The 21,594-nt window shown below is 45.6% G+C and overlaps 1 protein-coding gene across 1 annotated transcript in view; it reads left to right on the plus strand.

Annotated features, from left to right (window-relative positions):
- Positions 1-21,594, plus strand: part of stab1 (stabilin 1) — a 285,696-nt gene that overhangs the window by 253,386 nt on the left and 10,716 nt on the right. Inside the window, exons 61-66 of the mRNA XM_034164948.1 lie at positions 11,027-11,160; positions 11,444-11,609; positions 12,149-12,255; positions 14,343-14,462; positions 15,594-15,725; positions 15,810-15,920. Of these exons, the coding sequence (XP_034020839.1) occupies positions 11,027-11,160; positions 11,444-11,609; positions 12,149-12,255; positions 14,343-14,462; positions 15,594-15,725; positions 15,810-15,920 (770 nt within the window). The remainder of the gene's footprint in view (positions 1-11,026; positions 11,161-11,443; positions 11,610-12,148; positions 12,256-14,342; positions 14,463-15,593; positions 15,726-15,809; positions 15,921-21,594) is intronic.

Genomic DNA, 21,594 nt, shown 5'->3' on the forward strand with positions numbered 1-21,594 from the left:
TAGGGATGGAGGGAGGGAGACATGCGTCGTGTGCAGATGAGTTAAATTTCTGTCAATTTCTGTCCGTGTGTGTGTAAAGTCTGACAGTTTCTGTCCGTGTGTGTAAAGTCTGATGTTGCTAGGCAACAGGAGGCTGGGGGCATGGTAGATGAGAAGGGGGGGGGGCGAATTCCTTCACCAAGGCTGTAGAGCCTTCTGGGGGAAGAGCAGGGAATTTGGCCTTCAGGAGCCGATAAGGCTGCAATGTTGATGTTTGGTGGAGAGATACAGAATTCTATTTACTGCACCCCTGACCGCCGAGAGTCCAAATTTATGAAGAATATTCTCTGGTCCTCAGCAGTACAATTCCTTTGCAATGCAGTGATTTTCTCCGAGATTGAATCCATTTTGCGTTTGAGTTCAAGAGTTCACGCAGTCTGAGATTACACAGCATTGCCCAACTCATTAATTATGATGGACTGATGAGGGGACAAAATTCTGGAAGCAGCCGTCTTGCTAATATTCCTGTGGGTCAGGGCAGCGCACAAACCAATCAGCACCAAATCTCCCACCATAAACGCGAATACGAATGAATCCTCAACGTCTTCCACAGAGAGTGGTGCCACATGTCACACTCCATTCTCTCAGCCGTCGAGAGCAAAGCCCGCTGGATAGGTTCCATCAGGGCATGCAGGGTCACCAAACCCTGATCTCCTTGTCGAAAACAAATGGTGTCAATGGCGTTGACAGACCAGCTGATCAATTCCATAGTTAATCCAAATCATAATTTGAAGAATTCACAGTCTGGTGAAGCTGGGACTTTAAACGTCGGAGCAGAGATAGAGAGCAGAAAGGAGGCGAGGAGAGGGGAGGAATGCAATCGTCCTTGCCGGAGTCCAGGCTGTGATATGGTCTTTGATTACCACGGTAATGTGTCGGTAAAAGACTGATTCGGTCTTTGGTTACCATGGTAACATGTCAGGAAAAGGCTGTGATTTGGTCTTTGATTACCATGATAATGTGTCGGTAAAAGACTGATTCGGTCTTTGATTACCACGGTAACGCGTCGGTAAAAGGCTGTGATTTGGTCTTTGATTACCACGGTAACGCGTCAGTAAAAGGTTGATTCCATCTTTGGTTACCACGGTAATGTGTCAGTAAAAGGCTGTGATTTGGTCTTTGATTACCATGGTAACGCGTCAGTAAAAGGCTGTGATTTGGTCTTTGATTACCACGGTAATGAGTCGGTAAAAGACTGATTCAGTCTTTGGTTACCATGGTAACGTGTCAGGAAACGGTCTTCAAACGGTCCCAGGTCTTCAGCTTAGACCTGGGACAGACCATGGAGCGGAGGGTTCTTCCTGGAGTGTGCAATGACAGCATATCAGATAAATAGAATGGGGCTTGACCGTGAATTGATTTAAAAACAAGCAACAAAATCTCAAAATCAATTCTAAAAGCAACAGGCAACCAGTGCAGTGAAGCTAAAACAGGAGAAATGTGTTGGTGCCATTTGGCTCCAGTGAGTAGACGCACAGCTGCATTTTGCACCATCTGGAGGCGATGCAGAGATGACTGGTGTTTGGTTACCATGGTAATGCATCAGTAAAAGACTGTGATTCGGTCTTTGATTACCATGGTAACACATCAGTAAAAGACTGATTCGGTCTTTGATTACCACGGTAACACATCAGTAAAAGACTGTGATTCGGACTTTGATTACCACGGTAATGTATCAGTAAAAGGCTGTGATTTGGTCTTTGGTTACCAAGGTAACACATCAGGAAAAGGCTGTGATTTGGTCTTTGATAACCACAGTAACGCATCAGTAAAAGACTGTGATTCGGTCTTTGGTTATCACGGTAACCTGTCAGTAAAAGACTGCGATTCTGTCTTTGATTATCATAGGAACGGATCAGTAAAAGGCTGTGATTCGGTCTTTGATTATCACGATAACACATCAGTAACAGGCTGTGATTCGGTCTTTGATTATCAGGGTAATGCATCAGTAAAAGATTGATTCGGTCTTTGGTTACCATGGTAACGAGTCAAGAAAAGGCTGTGATTTGGTCTTTGGTTACCACGGTAACACAACAGTAAAAGACTGTGATTTGGTCTTTGGTTACCATGGTAACCAATCAGTAAAAAGCTGTGATTCAGTGTTTGATTATCACGGTAACGCGTCAGTAAAAGACTACGATTCGGTCTTTGATTACCACGGTAATGTGTCAGTAAAAGACTGCGATTCGGTCTTTGATTACCACGGTAATGTGTCAGTAAAAGGCTGTGATTCTGTCTTTCATTATCACGGTAATGCGTCAGTAAAAGACTGCGATTCGGTCTTTGATTACCAGAGTAACACGTCAGTAAAAGACTGCGATTCGGTCTTTGATTACCAGAGTAACACGTCAGTAAAAGACTGCGATTCGGTCTTTGATTACCAGAGTAACACGTCAGTAAAAGACTGCGATTCGGTCTTTGATTATCACGGTAATGCGTCAGTAAGAGACTGTGATTGGTCTTTGATTACCATGGTAATATGTCAGTAAAAGATTGATTTGGTCTTTGGTTACCAGGGTACGAGTCAAGAAAAGGCTGTGATTTGGTCTTTGGTTACCACGGTAACACAACAGTAAAAGACTGTGATTTGGTCTTGGTTACCATGTAACCAATCAGTAAAAAGCGTTGATTCAGTGTTTGATTACCACAGTAACGCATCAGTAAAAGACTGTGATTCGGCCTTTGATTATCACGGTAACACGTCAGTAAAAGACTGTGATTCAGCCTTTGATTATCACGGTAACGCGTCAGTAAAAGACTACGATTCGGTCTTTGATTACCACGGTAATGTGTCAGTAAAAGACTGCGATTCGGTCTTTGATTACCACGGTAATGTGTCAGTAAAAGGCTGTGATTCTGTCTTTCATTATCACGGTAATGCGTCAGTAAAAGACTGCGATTCGGTCTTTGATTACCAGAGTAACACGTCAGTAAAAGACTGCGATTCGGTCTTTGATTACACAAGAGTAACACGTCAGTAAAGACTGCGATTCGGTCTTTGATTATCACGGTAATGCGTCAGTAAGAGACTGTGATTTGGTCTTTGATTACCATGGTAACGAGTCAAGAAAAGGCTGTGATTTGGTCTTTGGTTACCACGGTAACGAGTCAAGAAAAGGCTGTGATTTGGTCTTTGGTTACCACGGTAACACAACAGTAAAAGACTGTGATTTGGTCTTTGGTTACCATGGTAACCAATCAGTAAAAAGCTGTGATTCAGTGTTTGATTACCACAGTAACGCATCAGTAAAAGACTGTGATTCGGCCTTGATTATCACGGTAACACGTCAGTAAAAGACTGTGATTCAGCCTTTGATTATCACGGTAACGCGTCAGTAAAAGACTACGATTCGGTCTTTGATTACCACGGTAATGTAGTCAGTAAAAGCCTGCGATTCGGTCTTTGATTACCCACGGTAATGTGTCAGTAAAAGGCTTGATTCGGTCTTTGATTTCAGGGTAATGCATCATTAAAAGATTGATTGGTCTTTGGTTACCATGGTAACGAGTCAGAAAAAGGCTTTGATTTGGTCTTTGGGTACCACGGTAACACAACAGTAAAAGACTGTGATTGGTCTTTGGTTACATGGTAACCATCAGTAAAAAGCTGTGATTCCAGTGTTTGATTATCACGGTAACGCGTCAGTAAAGACTACGATTCGGTCTTTGATTACCACGGTATGGTCAGTAAAGACTGCGATTCGGTCCTTTGATTACCACGTAATGTTCAGTAAAAGGCTGTGATTCTGTCTTTCATTATCACGGTAATGCGTCAGTAAAAGACTGCGATTCGGTCTTTGATTACCAGAGTACACGTCAGTAAAAGACTGCGATTCGGTCCTTTGATTACCAGAGTAACACGTCAGTAAAAGACTGCGATTCGGTCTTTGATACCAGAGTAACACGTCATAAAAGACTGCGATTCGGTCTTTGATTATCACGGGTAATGCGTCAGTAAGAGACTGTGATTTGGTCTTTGATTACCATGGTAATATGTCAGTAAAGATTGATTTGGGTCTTTGGTTACCATGGTAACGAGTCAAGAAAAGGCTGTGATTTGGTCTTTGGTTACCACGTAACACAACAGTAAAGACTGTGATTTGGTCTTTGGTTACCATGGTAACCAATCAGTAAAAAGCTGTGATTCAGTGTTTGATTACCACAGTAACGCATCAGTAAAAGACTGTGATTCGGCCTTTGATTATCACGGTAACACGTCAGTAAAAGACTGTGATTCAGCCTTTGATTATCACGGTAACGCGTCAGTAAAAGACTACGATTCGGTCTTTGATTACCACGGTAATGTGTCAGTAAAAGACTGCGATTCGGTCTTTGATTACCACGTAATGTGTCAGTAAAAGGCTGTGATTCGTCTTTGATTATCAGGGTAATGCATCAGTAAAAGATTGATTTGGTCTTTGGTTACCATGGTAACGAGTCAAGAAAAGGCTGTGATTGGTCTTTGGTTACCACGGTAACACAACAGTAAAAGACTGTGATTTGGTCTTTGGTTACCATTGTACCAATCAGTAAAAGCTGTGATTCAGTGTTTGATTACCACAGTAACGCATCAGTAAAAGACTGTGATTCGGCCTTTGATTATCACGGTAACACGTCAGTAAAAGACTGTGATTCAGCCTTTGATTATCACGGTAACGCGTCAGTAAAAGACCTACGATTCGGTCTTTGATTACCACGGTAATGTGTCAGTAAAAGACTGCGATTCGGTCTTTGATTACCACGGTAATGTGTCAGTAAAGGCTGTGATTCTGTCTTTCATTATCACGGTAATGCGTCAGTAAAAGACTGCGATTCGGTCTTTGATTACCAGAGTAACACATCAGTAAAAGACTGCGATTCGGTCTTTGATTACCAGAGTAACACGTCAGTAAAAGACTGCGATTCGGTCTTTGATTACCAGAGTAACACGTCAGTAAAAGACTGCGATTCGGTCTTTGATTATCACGGTAATGCGTCAGTAAGAGACTGTGATTTGGTCTTTGATTACCATGGTAATATGTCAGTAAAAGATTGATTTGGTCTTTGGTTACCATGGTAACGAGTCAAGAAAAGGCTGTGATTTGGTCTTTGGTTACCACGGTAACACAACAGTAAAAGACTGTGATTTGGTCTTTGGTTACCATGGTACCAATCAGTAAAAAGCTGTGATTCAGTCTTTGATTACCAACGGTAAACGCATCACTAAAAGCCAGCAGAGCCAGCAGAGACGAGATTCTGTGTTTCCCAAACCAGACCCCCTCTACACCCTGGCTGCGCCAAGAAATTCTGTCTATAAAAATAATGAACAGAACCGGTGACAAAGGGCAGCCCTGGCGGAGGCCATCGTGCACTGGAAACAGGTTTGACTTACTACCGGCAATGCTAACCAAGCTCCTGCTGCAGTCGTACAGGGACCGGATAGCCCTTAGCAAAGGACCCCGGACCCCGTACTCCCAGAGCACTCCCACAGGGTGCCCCGAGGGACACGGTCGAACGCCTTTTCCAGATCCACAAAACACATGTGGACTGGTTGGGCGAACTCCCATGAACCCCCGAGCACCCGATGGAGCATGTAGAGCTGGTCCAGTGTGCCGCGACCAGGACGAAAACCACACTGCTCCTCCTGAATCCGAGGTTCGACTATCGGTCGAATTCTCCTCTCCAGTACTCTGGAATAGACCTTACCTGGGAGGCTGAGGAGTGTGATCCGCTATAGTTGGAACACACCCTCCGGTCCCCCTTCTTAAACAGAGGGACCACCACCCCGGTCTGCCACTCCAGAGGCACTGTCCCCGATCGCCACGCGATGTTGCAGAGGCGTGTCAGCCAAGACAGTCCCACACACATCCAGAGACTTAGGTACTCGGGACGGATTTCATTCATGAGCCTTGCACAGAGGAGCTTTCTAACCACCTCGGTGACTTCGGCCTGGGTAATGGATGAGTCCGCCTCTGAGTCCCCAGTCTCTGCTTCCTCTTTGGAAGACATGACAATGGGATTGAGGAGATCCTCGAAGTACTCCTTCCACCACCCGACAACATCCCCAGTCAGGGTCACAGTCCCCACCCGCACCATAAACAGTGCTGGTGGAGAGCCTTCCGCCTTCCGACGGTTTGCCAGAATCTCTTCGAGGCCGACTGATAGTCCTCCTCCATAGCTTCCCCGAACTCCTCCCAGACCCGAGTTTTTGCCTCTGCGACCACACGGGCTGTGGCACGCTTGGCCTGCTGGTACCTGTCAGCTGCCTCTGGGGTCCCACCTACCAACAAAGATAAGTAGGACTCCTTCTTCAGCTTGGACGGCATCCCTTACTTCCGGTGTCCACCACCGGGTTCGGGATTGCCACCACGACAGGCACCAGAGACCTTGCGACCACAGCTACGAGCAGCCGCAGCGACAATGGAGGTGGAGAACTGGTCCACTCGGACTCCATGTCTCCAACCTCCCCCGGTCTGGGAGAAGCTCTCACGGAGGTCGGAGTTGAAGACCTCGCTGACAGAGGGTTCCTCCAGTCATTCCCAGCAGACCCTCATGATACGTTTGGGCCTGCCAGGTCTGACCGGCTTCCTCCCCTCCCAGCCGATCCAACTCACCACCAGGTGGTGATCGGTCGACAGCTCTGCCCCTCTCTTCACTCGAGTGTCCGAGACACGTGGCCGAAGGTCAGATGATAGGACTACAAAGTTGATCATCGACCTCCGGCTCAGGGTGTCGTGGTGCCATGTGCACTTATGGACACCCTTGTGCTCGAACAGGGTGTTCGTGATGGACAAACTGTGACTAGCACAGAAGTCCAACAACTGAACACCACTCAGGTTCAGATCGGGGAGGCTGTGCTTCCAGCTCACCCCCCTCCAGATCTCACTGTTGCCGCTCACGTGGGCGTTGAAATACCCCAGGAGAACAATGGAGTCCCCAGTCGGAGCGCTATCTAGTACCCCTCCCAGGGACTCCAGGAAGGTCGGGTACTCTGCACTGCTGCTCGGCCCGTAGGCCGAGACAATGGTGAGAGACCTGTCCCCGACCTGAAGGCGTTGGGACGCGACCCTCTCATTCACTGGAGTGAACTCCAATACATGGCGACTGAGCTGGGGAGCAATAAGCAATGCGACCCCAGCTCTCCGCCTCTCCCCGTGGGCAACGCTAGAAAAATGAAGCGTCCAGCCCCTCTCCAGGAGTTGGGTACCAGGGTTGAGTACCTTGGCTGAATCAAGACTGAACCATCCCATAGTGTGTTACATTATCACTGTAACGCATCAGTAAAAGGCTATGATTCTGTCTTTCATCATCACGGTAATGCGTTAGTAAAAGACTGTTATTCGGCCTTTGATTATCACAGAAATGCGTCAGTAAAACACTGATTTGGTCTTTGATTGCCACGGTAACGCATCAGTAAAAGGCTGTGATTTTGTCTTTGATTACCACGGTAACGCATCAGTAAAAGGCTGTGATTTGGTCTTTGATTACCACGATAACGCGTCAGTAAAAGCCACTGATTTGGTCTTTCATTACCACGGTAATGTGTCAGTAAAAGACTGATTCAGTCTGTGATTACCACGGTAACGCGTCAGGAAAAGGCTGTGATTTGGTCTTTCATTATCACGGTAATGCGTCAGTAAAAGACTGCGATTCGGTCTTTGATTACCAGAATAACACTTCAGGAAAAGGCTGTGATTTGGTCTTTCATTATCACGGTAATGCGTCAGTAAAAGACTGCGATTCTGTCTTTCATTATCACGGTAATGCGTCAGTAAAAGACTGCGATTCGGTCTTTGATTATCACAGTAACACGTCAGTAAAAGACTGATTCGGTCTTTGGTTACCACGGTAACGCATCAGGAAAAGGCTGTGATTTGGTCTTTCATTATCACAGTAATGCGTCAGTAAAAGACTGCGATTCGGTCTTTGATTATCACAGTAACACTTCAGTAAAAGACTGCAATTTGGTCTTTGATTATCACGGTAATGTGTCAGTAAAAGACTGATTCGGTCTTTGGTTCCCATGGTAACGAGTCAGGAAAAGGCTGTGATTTGTTCTTTCATTACCACGGTAATGCATCAGTAAAAGACTGTGATTTGGTCTTTGATTATCACAGTAGTGCATCAGTAAAAGACTGTGATTTGGTCTTTGATTACCACAGTAACGCATCAGTAAAAGGCTGTGATTTGGTCTTTGATTACCACGGTAACGCATCAGTAAAAGGCTGTGATTTGGTCTTTGATTACCACGATAACGCGTCAGTAAAAGGCTGTGATTTGGTCTTTGATTACCACGATAACGCGTCAGTAAAAGACTGCAATTCGGTCTTTGATTATCACAGTATTGCCTCAATAAAAGGCTGTGATTTGATCTTTGATTACCACGGTAACACATCAGTAAAAGACTGTGATTCGGTCTTTCATTACCAGAATAACACTTCAGTAAAAGACTGAAATTCGGTCTTTGATTATCACTGTATTGCCTCAATAAAAGGCTGTGATTTGGTCTTTGATTACCACGGTAACCAGTCAGTAAAAGACTGTGATTCGGTCTTTCATTACCAGAATAACACTTCAGTAAAAGACTGCAATTCGGTCTTTGATTATCACTGTATTGCCTCAATAAAAGGCTGTGATTTGATCTTTGATTACCATGGTAACCAGTCAGTAAAAGGCTGTGATTCGGTCTTTGATTACCACGGTAACGCGTCAGTAAAAGACTGTGATTCGGTCTTTCATTACCAGAATAACACTTCAGTAAAAGACTGCAATTCGGTCTTTGATTATCACTGTATTGCCTCAATAAAAGGCTGTGATTTGGTCTTTGATTACCATGGTAACCAATCAGTAAAAGGCTGTGATTCGCTCTTTGATTACCACGGTAACGCATCAGTAAAAGGCTGTGATTTGCTCTTTGATTACCACGGCAATGCATCAGTAAAAGGCTGTGATTCGGTCTTTGATTACCACAGTAACGCTTCAGTAAATGGCTGTGATTTGGTCTTTGATTACCACGATAATACGTCAGTAAAAGCCTTTGATTCGATTTTTGATTACCACGGCAACGCATCAGTAAAAGGCTCTGATTTGTTCTTTGATTACCACGATAACGCGTCAGTAAAAGGCTGTGATTTGGTCTTTGATTACCACGGTAACACATCAGTAAAAGACTGTAATTCGGTCTTTGATTACCCCAGTAATGCATCAGTAAAAGACTGTAATTCGGTCTTTGATTACCCCAGTAACGCATCAGTAAAAGGCTGGGATTCTGTCTTTGATTAGTAAAAGACTGTGATTCTGTCTTTGATTATCACGATAACACGTAAGTAAAAGACTGCGATTCGGTCTTTGATCACCACAGTAACACTTCGGTAAAAGGCTGTGATTCGGTCTTTGATTACCACAGTAACGCATCAACCAGGACTTATGTTACTGTGGAAACACTGCAATTAAAAAATGATCTTTAAGGGATTTCAGCACCAACTCTCATTGTGAGTTCATTGAGTTCCTTCACACACAGACAGGAGAAGTTGGAGTTTGAACCTCCAACCTGTCATTTATGGAACTCACTGAGTGATGGTAACTTGCACCCCAGCACCGCGATTACTGTAGGTTCTGATCCGGAAGAGCAAGTAGAGCCACACAAAGAGAAAAGGACCAAAAGTGAATGTTTACAGTTTGTTTTCCAGCACTGAGTACCCAGAATGCACCTGGAGGATTCGGCCTCAGCTGCTGTCTGACTAACGAGGTCCTGGCTCAGGAACCTGCTCCGTTGGAAGCGTTAAGGACAAGTTGGAACATGCCCTGCTGTTAAACAATTTCTCAGATACTCACTCAACTGAAAGCCACCAAAAGCCACCTGGATTTTACAGCCGACGCGCCAATCCGTCCGCACATCTTTCATTAAAAAAATCTCCTTTAACAGTGGAATGTCCGGATAAACTGCTGATTCCGACCTCTTCTGAAAGTTCTCTGTTCTCTCACGACATCCTGGGTCAACAGAGGCTTAAATTTGGAGGTTTTCATCTTGAAACAGGATGACGACGTCGCCTCGGAGCGCTGCGCGATGTCCCGCTCCGTGGGAAGTCCTTACAGTGATAGAAACAATCCAAAATCTCTCATCAGCCATTAAAATTTACACTGAAAACCAGCTGAATTTCTCGAATGGTGTCCACTCGGATGTGCCTCACAGTTCTTGAAAAAATTTTGATCAAGCACAGCGCCAGTCTCTCAGGAAGTTCTCAGACACTGAAAATCTGACGAGGGGGCTGGACCACTCCTTCCACAAGGTGTGCTCACAGGCGAATGACGTCACCGACAGGCGTTAAAAACCTCACGCATGTGCACGAGGATTCAAGCTTGGCTGACGTAATCACACGTGATTCAAATCCATATAGTTTAAAAAAAAAAATAAAACTGTCGGTTTCTTTTCTAATAGACCTCGTAGATGTCACATTCACTTATGGACATCATTTTAACAAGCTTTAACAAGCTCACCACAAGAACCAGTGTCAAAATTCCCAATTAACAGAATAAGTAGACAATTATTTATGGTTACAGTTGTTTATGGTTACATCACCATGCTGTGTCTTTATTCAGATAAATTGCAGCAAGTGGGGATTCAGATGTTTGTTTCTGAGGTCATGAGCTCCTGTTTCATTCACACCGAAGACTTTTGTTAGTTTTAACACCAGTGAGGCGACTCGAAATAATTACTAATTTTATTCTTATTAATTGGTGGAAATAATGAATGTTTGTGAATGAGGTTGCACACTGTGATGGCAGTAATGCTTTCTAACTGCAGTTTGTCTGTTCTACCGGAGGTTCCATGTGACTGCTGCCGTGAATTAATTAGAAATGTAGTATTTTCCGAGTTGTGAGTCTCTTTGATTCAGCGCTGGAAACTTACAGCAGCAGGGTTAACAGGGTTGATCAACTTTACCGCTACGTCACGCTGGAGGATGGTCATACGTTGCTATGGTAACAGTGAACTGTTCATGTTTTCCAGCCAACACAGCCGGAGTGTACCACCTGCGCTCTCCAGCAGGGAAGTACAAGATGAACTTTAGCCAAGCTGAAGCTGCCTGCCAGGCAGACGGCGCCGTGCTCGCCAACCTCAAACAGCTGGGAGATGCGCAACAGGTAAATCCGCTAAGGCAAACATCTTCAGCAAATAGCCTCCACCGCAAAGTCACCTCATATCAAGATCGAGCCAATGAACTGTCAAATTCATGAAATTCCTCTTTTAGGTCAAAAGGTAAATAATCAAAATAATCAACATATGATTATTTATTTACTCATCAAACCTGCATAATGTCGACAGCAGTTTAAGTGAAACCTGAGATCTTCAGGTTGAATTGATAGGTGTTTGCTGCAGTGCATGTTGGGAAATGAGATGAGTCGTTTCCTGTCCTCATTCTTGCAGCTGGGGATGCACCTGTGCGTGGCCGGGTGGATGGACGGCGGGAAGGTGGGGTACCCGACTCGCTTCTCCTCAGCCAAGTGCGGAGACAACCACGTGGGCGTGGTCCTCTACAAAGAACCCTTGGACAACAGCAGCATGTACGACGCTTACTGCTACAGGCTCAAAGGTACAAAAGCAGCTCAGTCTGACGCCGCCCACCTCCACCTAGACCCGGACTCTAGGATTTTATCAGAGGAAGCTTTATTTCCTGAACAGTTCAAGTCAACACAAAGGGGGCGGGGCTTACCTGATCATCCTTTTTTCTTTGGCTATTTAAAAAATACAGGAGAAGTCAAAAATGCTAATGGATTTTGTTGATGTTTTATGGAGAGGGGTTTTGACTAAAGATTTATAAAATCTGGACCAGGATTTTATCTGATTTCATCCGCAACATCCTTATTTTATGACATCATAAAGACTGGTCACTTCCACAAAGGCTTGTTGGTTGGTGTTCATACAGACGTGATCATAGCCCACGCGCCACACTGGCGACGTTGCGTCGGCTAATCCGCTGCAATGTATCGAGTCTGGAAAATCTGCATCAGATCAGAGGACCGCGGACGGCTTTTAAAACATCCATTAAACAAGAAACACATCAATAATAATGACGAGTGGTTACAGCTGTAGTGTGTGTGTGTGTGTGTGTGTGTGTGTGTGTGTGTGTAGATGTGTCCTGTGTGTGTCCCTTTGATTATGTTGGAAATGGCGACTTCTGTAACGGCGTCCTGACCAACGTCCTTGCAACCTACACAAACTTCTCTCACTTTTACAAGGTGAGTGTGCACGCACAGTGTGTGTGTTTGTGTGTGTGTGTGTGTGTGTGTGTGTGTGTGTGTGTGTGTGTGTGTGTGTGTGTGTGTGTGTGTGTGTGTGTGTGTGTGTATAAAGTAATTTCTCCTGTTTTTCCTCAAGAACATCCACTACGTCCTCCTCCAGATGAGCTGGGATACGTAGTCCACCCAGTGTGTTCTGGCTGATTGTTCAGGGTCTCCTCACCTAGAAACCTCTCAAACGAGGCATTCAGCAGATGTCCCAGGGGCCTGGTGACCAGGTCTGCAGCTCGGCTTGGCTCAGCCCAACCTGGTGTCACCTCCAGGTGGGCTCACCGCCCACAGGGAGACAGTAAAGGGTCTGGTGTGGGAGGAGCGAACACTGGACTCTTGGAATGTGGAACGTCACTTCTCTGGAGGGGATGGAACCTGAACTAGAGGTAGTTGAGCTCACACACAGCATGAGCTCCAGAACCAAACCTCTGTAGAGGGGCTGGACTCTCTCTTTCTGCAGAGTTGTCCAGGATGAGAGGTGCCAGGTGGGTGTGGCTTTACTCAGACATCCCCAGCTGAGTGCCTTCATTTTGGAGTTTTTTTCAGGGGAATGAGGGGGCTGCCTCATTGCAATGTCAGCAGCGTGTCCACCCTTCATGGAGACTCTCAGTGGGATCCTAGAAAAGGTTCCTGCCGGGGAATCCTTAGTTCTACATGATGAAGAAACTTGGAGTGATGAGGAAGGACCCCCCCCCCCAATCTGAATCAGAGTGCTGTATTGTTCTTGGGCGTCTGTGCTGGTTATGGATTGTTTAAGCACGAGGATGCCCATAAGTACACTTAAAAACACACTTACCAGAGCACCCTAGGTCAAAGGTCAATGATTGATTTTGTATTTGTGTCATCAGACCTGCAGCTGTTTATGTTGGACACTTGAGTGAAGGGGGGCGGAGCTGATGGGGTCAGCCACTAAACCTACCTGGAAGGCCTGAATGTGCTGTGAGGGTTTTCTGGGAACCTTTAGTGGAAGAACCTGTCCAGAGACGACCTCCAAAGGAACTTCTACATCCTGAGGGAGGCCGGGCACATGGACTCAGACTGGTCTGTATTCAAGGCCTCCATGTATTCAGGCTCTGGTGTAGGTGGAGTTTGGAGAGGCCATAGTGGTTCTGGCAAACTGTCAGATGACTCCGGAAAGGGAGGCAGGTCTGAGCCTGGGCTGTGTTCACCAAGGATTGAGAGCCAATAACCTTGAATGGGGATACTGTTAGGCAGTAGAAAGAACAATTTGAGGATCTCCTCAACCCTACTGACCTGTGCTCCTTAGAGGAAGCAGGGATGGAAGGCTTGGGTGGATCTGGTGCCATCTCCCTGGCAGTAGTCTCGAAGGTACTCAAGAACTCCTCAGTGGTGAGTTGCTGGAAGGGGATAAAACCCGAGATGGTGACGTCTCTGGATGTTGTTGGGCTGTAATGGCTGACATGCCTATACAGCGTTGCATGTCAGCCATGACATTAGCTCAACAGATGGATTGGGGCTGCTTCTGAGGTCCTGCAGATGGCATGGTGATGAAAAAAGCTGAACCAGAAGGCGAGACTCTTGATTTCAGCTCCTGTTCCCATCATCATGAGCTTTGGGTAATGACTCAAAGAACAAAGTTGTCAATACAAGCTGCGGAAATGAGATTCCTCCATCGGTATCTGGGTTTCCACTCAGGAACAAGGTGAGAAGCTTAAATATCTGGGGGGACTCAGAGTTCAGGCATCTGCTGAGGAGATGAGATTACCCAGCTGGCTTGGAAAGGCCTCAGGACCCGCTGGGAAGAGTTACAGGATGTGTCTGGGTGTAGGAAAGTGTGGGCCGAGCTGCCTGATCTGCTGCCACACAGACCCAGGGAAGTGGTAGAACATGAATGAATAAAATGAATGATAATTAACTCAGAAAGAATTCTCTAATAAAGCCTGAATGTCTTTTCAAACTGAATCTTTTAAAAGTGTTTGTTCACATTGAAAAGCAGAAAAAAGGTGTTTCTGTGCTTGAGACCTTCCTCAGAAACCCACGGTGAGACCAGCTGTCCTCTGTCTTGCTCTCTGTAGTTCCTGTTGGACTATAGCGGCTCGTCATCAGACGGCAGACAGCTTGTGGACTATCTGTCCCACAGGAAGTCTGATGTCACGCTGTTTGTTCCTCATGACGCCGGCTTCACCCCAAACCAGGTACATCATCACTTTCATACATGAAGAAGGACACTCATACGTTCAACGCCCTCGTCCCTGATGATTATTTCTCTTCCTGTTTGAAGTGGCCTGTGGGGTCTTCAAGGCGTTGCTTTTATAAAGACCACAAGTCCTGTTTTAATGAAAAAGCTCCATCTCGTCTCCGTCTCAGTGTCTCGACTCGCTGACGATGATCATAAATATTAAAATTCATTCACCAAACAGACAAACAGGACTGTGGATCTCTGATAGTCATCTGAATGTTTGGCAGACTGTAGTGTGGATGAAGGTCAGCTTAGCTCAGGACCGCATGTTACCACTTCCATCACACTACGAAACTGCTTTGAGACCTAGAGGACAACCAACCTGTCTGTTTCTACCTCTCCAAAGTAACCATGTATCTGTTGCATCCAGGTGAAACACTGGACGTGTCCTTGGCCAGGTGAAATGTGGGCGTGTTCTTGGCCAGGTGAAATGTGGGCGTGTTCTTGGTCAGGTGAAACACTGGGTGTGTCCTTGGCCAGGTGAAATGTGGGCGTGTTCTTGGCCAGGTGAAATGTGGACGTGTCCCTGACCAGGTGAACTGTGGCCATGTAATTGGCCAGGAGAAATGTGGGCATGTAATTGGCCAGGAGAAATGTGGGCGTGTCCCTGACCAGGTGAAATGTGGGCATATCCTTGGGTAGGTGAAAGGTTTGAAGTTGAACTTTTGCTAGTTTTGATGGTTTTATTGTTCAAAATGCAAAATGTGAACAGTCATCGCCTAAAAAAAATAAAGGACGTGATGACGTCCCGGGTTGAAGCATCAGTCTGTCGGGCATGTTTGACGTGTGCACCGCGGTCTGCAGTTTTGTGGTTGATCTCACACTGATTTTTGTGTTTTTCGTTGCCCTCGTTTCATGAATCATCAGAGGATTTTACTGAAGTTCCTGAAATAATCACATTGGTCAGTTTTTCTTTTCAATTTAAATGTGTCCAATATTAGGATTTAATTTGATAAACTGGTTCCAAATATATAAATCTGAGTCTCGCATTGACGCATTGAAAACCAAAAATGTTTCAAATTTAATGGTGACAAAATGCTGCAGTGGTGCCGCGGATGTGAGCGTAACGATGTTCCCACGTCCACAGACGCTGTCCGGAAGAGATCTCGAGTATCACATCTCAGCCAATTGCAGCAGGCTCTACAAGGATCTGAAACACCAGGAAGTCATCACATCCAGACTGGGGGTCGACTTGATTGTTACCCATGGCAACAACACGGTCAGAGTCACAGACACGTCAAAACATTAGCATGTTTCAGAATGTTTGATTTTACATCTGAATGTTTTTTCTGATGATCCTCAGAGTGTGAAGATGGTGAACCAGCGGCTGCTGTTGGACTGGGACATTCCTGCCTTAAATGGGATCATCCATGTCATCGAGCGCCCGCTGATGGCGCCGGCGCTGCCTCCGCCAGTGAGTAAAGAAGATGTAATGCAGAGCAGCTGACTTTTAGGGCTTCATCCTTCCATCCTCGTGGTTTTAACGTAAACTCCACTTTCAGGTATTTTTCCGTTATTTTTGTTCCCCAGCGCTGCACTTGAGGCGCGATTGGTGCATGTTTGTTTTTTACATTTGAATAATGCATCAGTGAAACTGTTATTCCTGAAGTGCACAGAGTATTTCAGAATCAAAATCATCTACCTGTACGATCGGAATGAACGAGATTATACTATTTACAATAAAAATACATTGCAAAAATTAACATATATACAATAATAATATATCATCATACCAATGCCTCGGTGGCGGGAAGATGGTCTCTTGGTCAGTTCCTGGAGGGAATGTTGGACAGGCCCCGTCTCAGTGTTGAAAATCTGTTTGTTGGACACCAACAAACACATGGTTCTTGACAGATCCTGAGCCTGGTCTGATGGCCGGGAAATCCCAGACTATCAGGGTCTGAGGATCCGCCTTCACAGCTCTTTGGTTACAAGCCATCACCTCCTCCGCCTGACCTGCTGTTGAGGCCCCATTGGCTGTTTCATGTTCAGGGATGCTGTTGTGTCTTCATAGTTACTGTAGCAACTACAGGACCCACAAGGTCCCCACCATGTTTCACCCCAACAGGTGATCCCCAACTTGATCCGTTAACCAGGTGTCACCATGCAGACCAGGGGTGGGATTTTAACACCCACTAAAAATATAGATGAATTATTAATTAGCTCAATTGGCATGAGAGCAAATGGGGATCACAGATAATGAAAGAACATTTACATCCCCGTGAAGAGAATTGGAGGGAGAAAAATCCAGAAATGAAAAGAAACGTTATTTAGAGGTGTCAAACATGACTGTGGTGAAAGGAAGAAAGATCAGGTCGGGTCTGGGACCACAGCTCAGAACGGCCTTGGGAAGAGGCTTTCAAAAAAATGAGAAACAGGAAGACGGATAAAATCTCAGTGGAGATAAACCCAACAAAGATTAAACTGAATGTAAGAACAACAGACTTCAACATATCCCAAACTCAGAAATTAAAATATTCGTCTGGGTTTTAGAGCCCCATTTAGCCAAAATGATTCACTGTGACCAGACAGGTTTCATGACATCATGGTTTGCTTTGGATAATGTTTGTCTCCATGTTGTCCATGCTGCCTAAGATCTAGCATCTCTGTGCACCGTATTTAATTCAATTTTCAATTTATTTTCATTTATATAGCGCCAAATCACAAAGTTCTCGTGTGTCAAGGGCCTCAAGGCCCTTCACACAAGTAAGGTCTAACCTTACCAACCTTAAGAACACAGGCAACAGTATTAAGAAAAAACTCCGTCTGAGGAAGAAACCTCAAGCAGACCAGACTCAAAGGGGTGACCCTCTGCTGACACAATTTACAAAACATATATACAGGAAATTTTGCCAGATGTTCTGAGCTGGGTATAGCACTTAATGTTGCATCTAGATCTTGATAGAATTGATACCTAATTTCAGGTAGCGAGCACAGCGTTGGGGCATATATACTGAGGATGTGAAGTATTCCAGCTGATGTAGACAGTTGGACAATCAGGATCCGCTCAGTCCCACTTGAGGGAGGCTCTATTGAAGAAAGTAGAGACCTCTTGACTGTAAAACCAACTTCATATGATGTTGAGTTCCAGGTCTATCACAGCAGTTTTCCTGGTCCCGGTTTTCCAATTTGCTCCAGGTCTTCAGATAAACCAGTACACATAGTACGTCCGTTCCATGTTGCTAGCTTAAGGATAGGTTGTTTTTTGTCATTGTTCTTTGTTTTGCCGGTGCACGATGTACAGTCCACGTGTTGAGTACATGTGGCACTCTCAGCTCCAAGCAGCCTTTGATGCAGATGGACTGTGACGGGTCAACACCTCATTGGTCAGAGACTGCCCAGCTTGAGGCAGGTGGTAGCTGACCAATGAGATGCGATGGTCTCTGCCACTATCGAAGACAGCCCGTAGCGCCCTACTCTACGCCAAACAAGTTGGCTTATAACTTGTAACTGTTGTCTCCTGTGTTGTTTTATTGCTTGAGAAGCAAAGTGAAGTGTCCTCTCCATGTGTGTGAGCCTGGGCAAAGATAATATGGAGAGACTGGGTTGCCCTTGGGAAATATGTCAGACTCCCCCTCTCGGCCTCCCTGATAAGGACCAGAGGAATGTGATGCAGTACATTTGGTACCAGTTTGGCTGCAGGAACTGCTGGAAAGATGACTGAATTGTCAGCAGACCGCCTGAGAGGCTCCACTCCAGAATAAATAATGGAATTTCTGGATGGCTGTCAATGGTTCTTAACTAAGCCGATGCCCTGAGAGAGACAGATTTTTTTTTTCTAACAGGTCTCCATTCATCCTCCTCACACTTCCCCTCCTGGGAGAAATGTGGGGTTGCAGGTTTAGTCGCTGACACCACGACCCTGAAACAGGTGGTACAGGCTTACAGGATACCAGTAGCAGGTACACTGACCTGACCTGACACTGATGGAGCTATCAGAGGCAAAGATAAAGGAAGATCTGTAACTTATAGCTTTCATTTCACTTAAAATTTTGGAGTCATTGCTCCACGTGCTTTGTTAGGAGGGGTGGGGTGGGATGGGGTGCCACAGGATTGTTTGTGTGAGCTTTTGTGTTTTTATTCCCCCTTCTTTCTTTCTCATTTTTTCAGGTATCAGATATGTTGGTTGTGCTAAAATTTCTTAGCAGTTGTATGTTTGCACTGAATACATATGTGACTGATTATATTTCTGATTTAAAAAGTTGATCACAAAAAAAGACTCTACAGCTTTGCAGGAGTCTCCAGCATCTTCCCACAAGAATGTGATTACTATCCTTCACCGCACCCCCAGTTTTAGAATACCAAGCCCAACAGTGTCACTCTGGATGTTGAATAATAATAATAATAATAATTGAAACCAGGGTCCAAGGACTTGTAGCCCTCAGCATTTTGCAAAGTCAATGAGCTCTGAATCATTTCACCACAGGTACCAGATCTATGGGGACTGACTTTGGTCCCAGACCCAAAAGGGACGTGTCACCTCTGGTGGGGATCAGTCATGAGCTGTAGCTGCCGAGATATTACTCACCAGGGTCATAATGTAACCTGAGATAACGGATGTCTTTTTTCGGCTGCTCCTGGTAGGGGTCGCCACAGTAGATCAATCGTTTCCATCTCACCCTGTCCTCTGTATCTTCCTCTGTCACACCAACCACCTGCATGTCCTCCCTCAGCACATCCATAAACCTCCTCTTTGTCCTCCCTCTTCTCCTCCTGCCTGGTGGCTCCATCATCAGCATCCTTCTCCCTATATACCCTGGGTCCCTCCTCTGCACATGTCCAGACCATCTCAATCTCGCCTCTCTGACTTTGTCTCCAAACCGTCCCACCTGAGCTGTCCCTCTGATATGTTCATTCCTAATCTTGTCCATTCTCGTCACTCCCAAAGAGAATCACAGCATCTTCAGCTCCGCCTCCTGTCTTTTTGTTAGTGCCACCGTCTCTAAGCCGTCCAACATAGCTGGTCTCACTACTGTCTTGTAACCTTTCCCCTTCACTCTTGCTGATATTCTTCAGTCACAAATCACTCCTGCCAACTTTCTCCACCCACTCCACCCTGCCTGCACTCTCTTCTTCACCTCTCTACCACACTCTCCATTACTTTGGACAGTTGACCCCAAATATTTAAACTCATCTACTTTCACCACTTCTACTCCTTGTAACTGCACTATTCCACTGGGCTCCCTTTCATTCACACACATGGACTCAGTCTTGCTTCTACTGACTTTCATTCCCCTGCTCTCCAGAGCATATCTCCACCTCTCCAGGCTGGACTCAACCTGCTCTCTACTCTCACTACAGATCACAATGTCATCTGCAAACATCATAGTCCATGGAGACTCCTGTCTGATCTCATCACCACCACAAACAAGAAAGGACTCAGTGCTGATCCTTGGTGTAATCCCACCTCCACCTTGAATGAATCTGTCATTCATAATGTACATCTCACCTCTGTCACACTCTCCTTGTACATGTCCTGCACTACCCTAACATACTTCTCTGCCTCTCCAGACTTCCTCATACATTACCACAGCTCTTCTCTTAGCACCCTGTCATAAGTTTCTCTGAATCCACAAACACACAGTGTAACTCTTCATGTAAATTTGGAAAAATGCCCACCGTGGCCGACGTCTCTGTTCTACTCTCCCGACACAGATGCTTCTTTTTATTTACCTTATTGTTAATGTTGAATGTACAGTACATCTACACAGTTGTAAGCTACGGTAAAGAGACACTTTAAAACCTCAGCAAGGCTAATCACAAACTTTCATTCAGCCTCTCAGACTTTGGCTTTCTTCTACGTTTGAAGGATGCAGCAGCCCCAGCTTTTGATGAGCCAAGCACCTGGCAAACAAAGCGACTGAGGCAGAAAAAGGCAAGAGGGATGGCCTCCATGCTAGACTAAAAGCTAGGGCTACCAGGCCACCGCTACCTAGCCTGCTGCTGGCTAACATCTGCTCCCTTGAAAATAAGATGGATGAGCTGAGAACAAAGTGAGATCAGACAGTGTTGTGTTCACACTTTAATTAAAACCTGGCTGATGGAAGATATGCCGGACTCTGTGATTCATCTTGAGACGCACGCTGTTGACCGAGGTGACTGGACATTAGCATCGGGCAAACACAGAGGTGGCGGCGTCTTTTGTTTATGTAAACAAACGGGGGTGCTCAAATGTACAGACCGCAGAAAAACACTGTTCACTGGACATTAAACTGTTCATAGTGAAGTGCAGACCTTTCTACCTGTGTTTATAACAGCTGTTTACAAACCACCACAAGCTAACACCGCTAGCACAGTAGGCCAGCTGCATGATGTCATCAGCAAACAAGAGACCAAACACCAGGACGCCGTATTAATCATAGCCGGGGATTTTAACCACTGCAACCTCAGGACTGTCCTCCCTAAGTATTATCAGCACGTAAGCTTTCGGACGACGGAAAATAACATCCGGGACCAAGTCTACAGCAACATGTAAGGTGCCTACAGGACAGCCCCAAGACCACATTTTGTAAAGGCTGACCATATCTCTATGTTCCTGTATCCAGTCTACAGACAACTCTTCAAGAAAGCTCCCCCCAGTAAATAAAGCTGTTAATGTGTGGAATGAAGAACCTAAACTAGTGCTTCAGGACTGCTTTGGTTGTACAAACTGGGATGTCTTTAGAACTGCAGCTTTGAGAGAGCACAGTACTGTAGATGTAGATGAATATGCCTCTGCGTTTATCAGCTACACCAGCACATGCATAAAAACTGTTATTCCCACAAAGCACCGCAGAAAATACCCCAACTAAAAACCCTGGGTAAACTGATGTAAGAGCCAAGCTACGTGCACGCTCGGCTGCATTCATCTCAGGCACTGCTGAGGACTATAGAAAGGCCAGATATGACCTGAGCAGAGCCATTAGAGAGGCCAAGGGACAATATAGACTGAAGTTGGAGGGTTGTTACTCTACCTCTGACCCTTGACGCATGTGGGAAGGACTCCAATACATCATGGACTTCCAGCAGAGGAGCAGCACAGTCACATCCAGCCAAGCCACACTGCCAGATGAGCTGAACGAGTTCTACACTCACTTTAAGGCCCAAAG

This window comes from Thalassophryne amazonica, chromosome 3 (assembly GCF_902500255.1).
Source record: "Thalassophryne amazonica chromosome 3, fThaAma1.1, whole genome shotgun sequence".
Lineage (NCBI taxonomy): Eukaryota > Metazoa > Chordata > Actinopteri > Batrachoidiformes > Batrachoididae > Thalassophryne > Thalassophryne amazonica.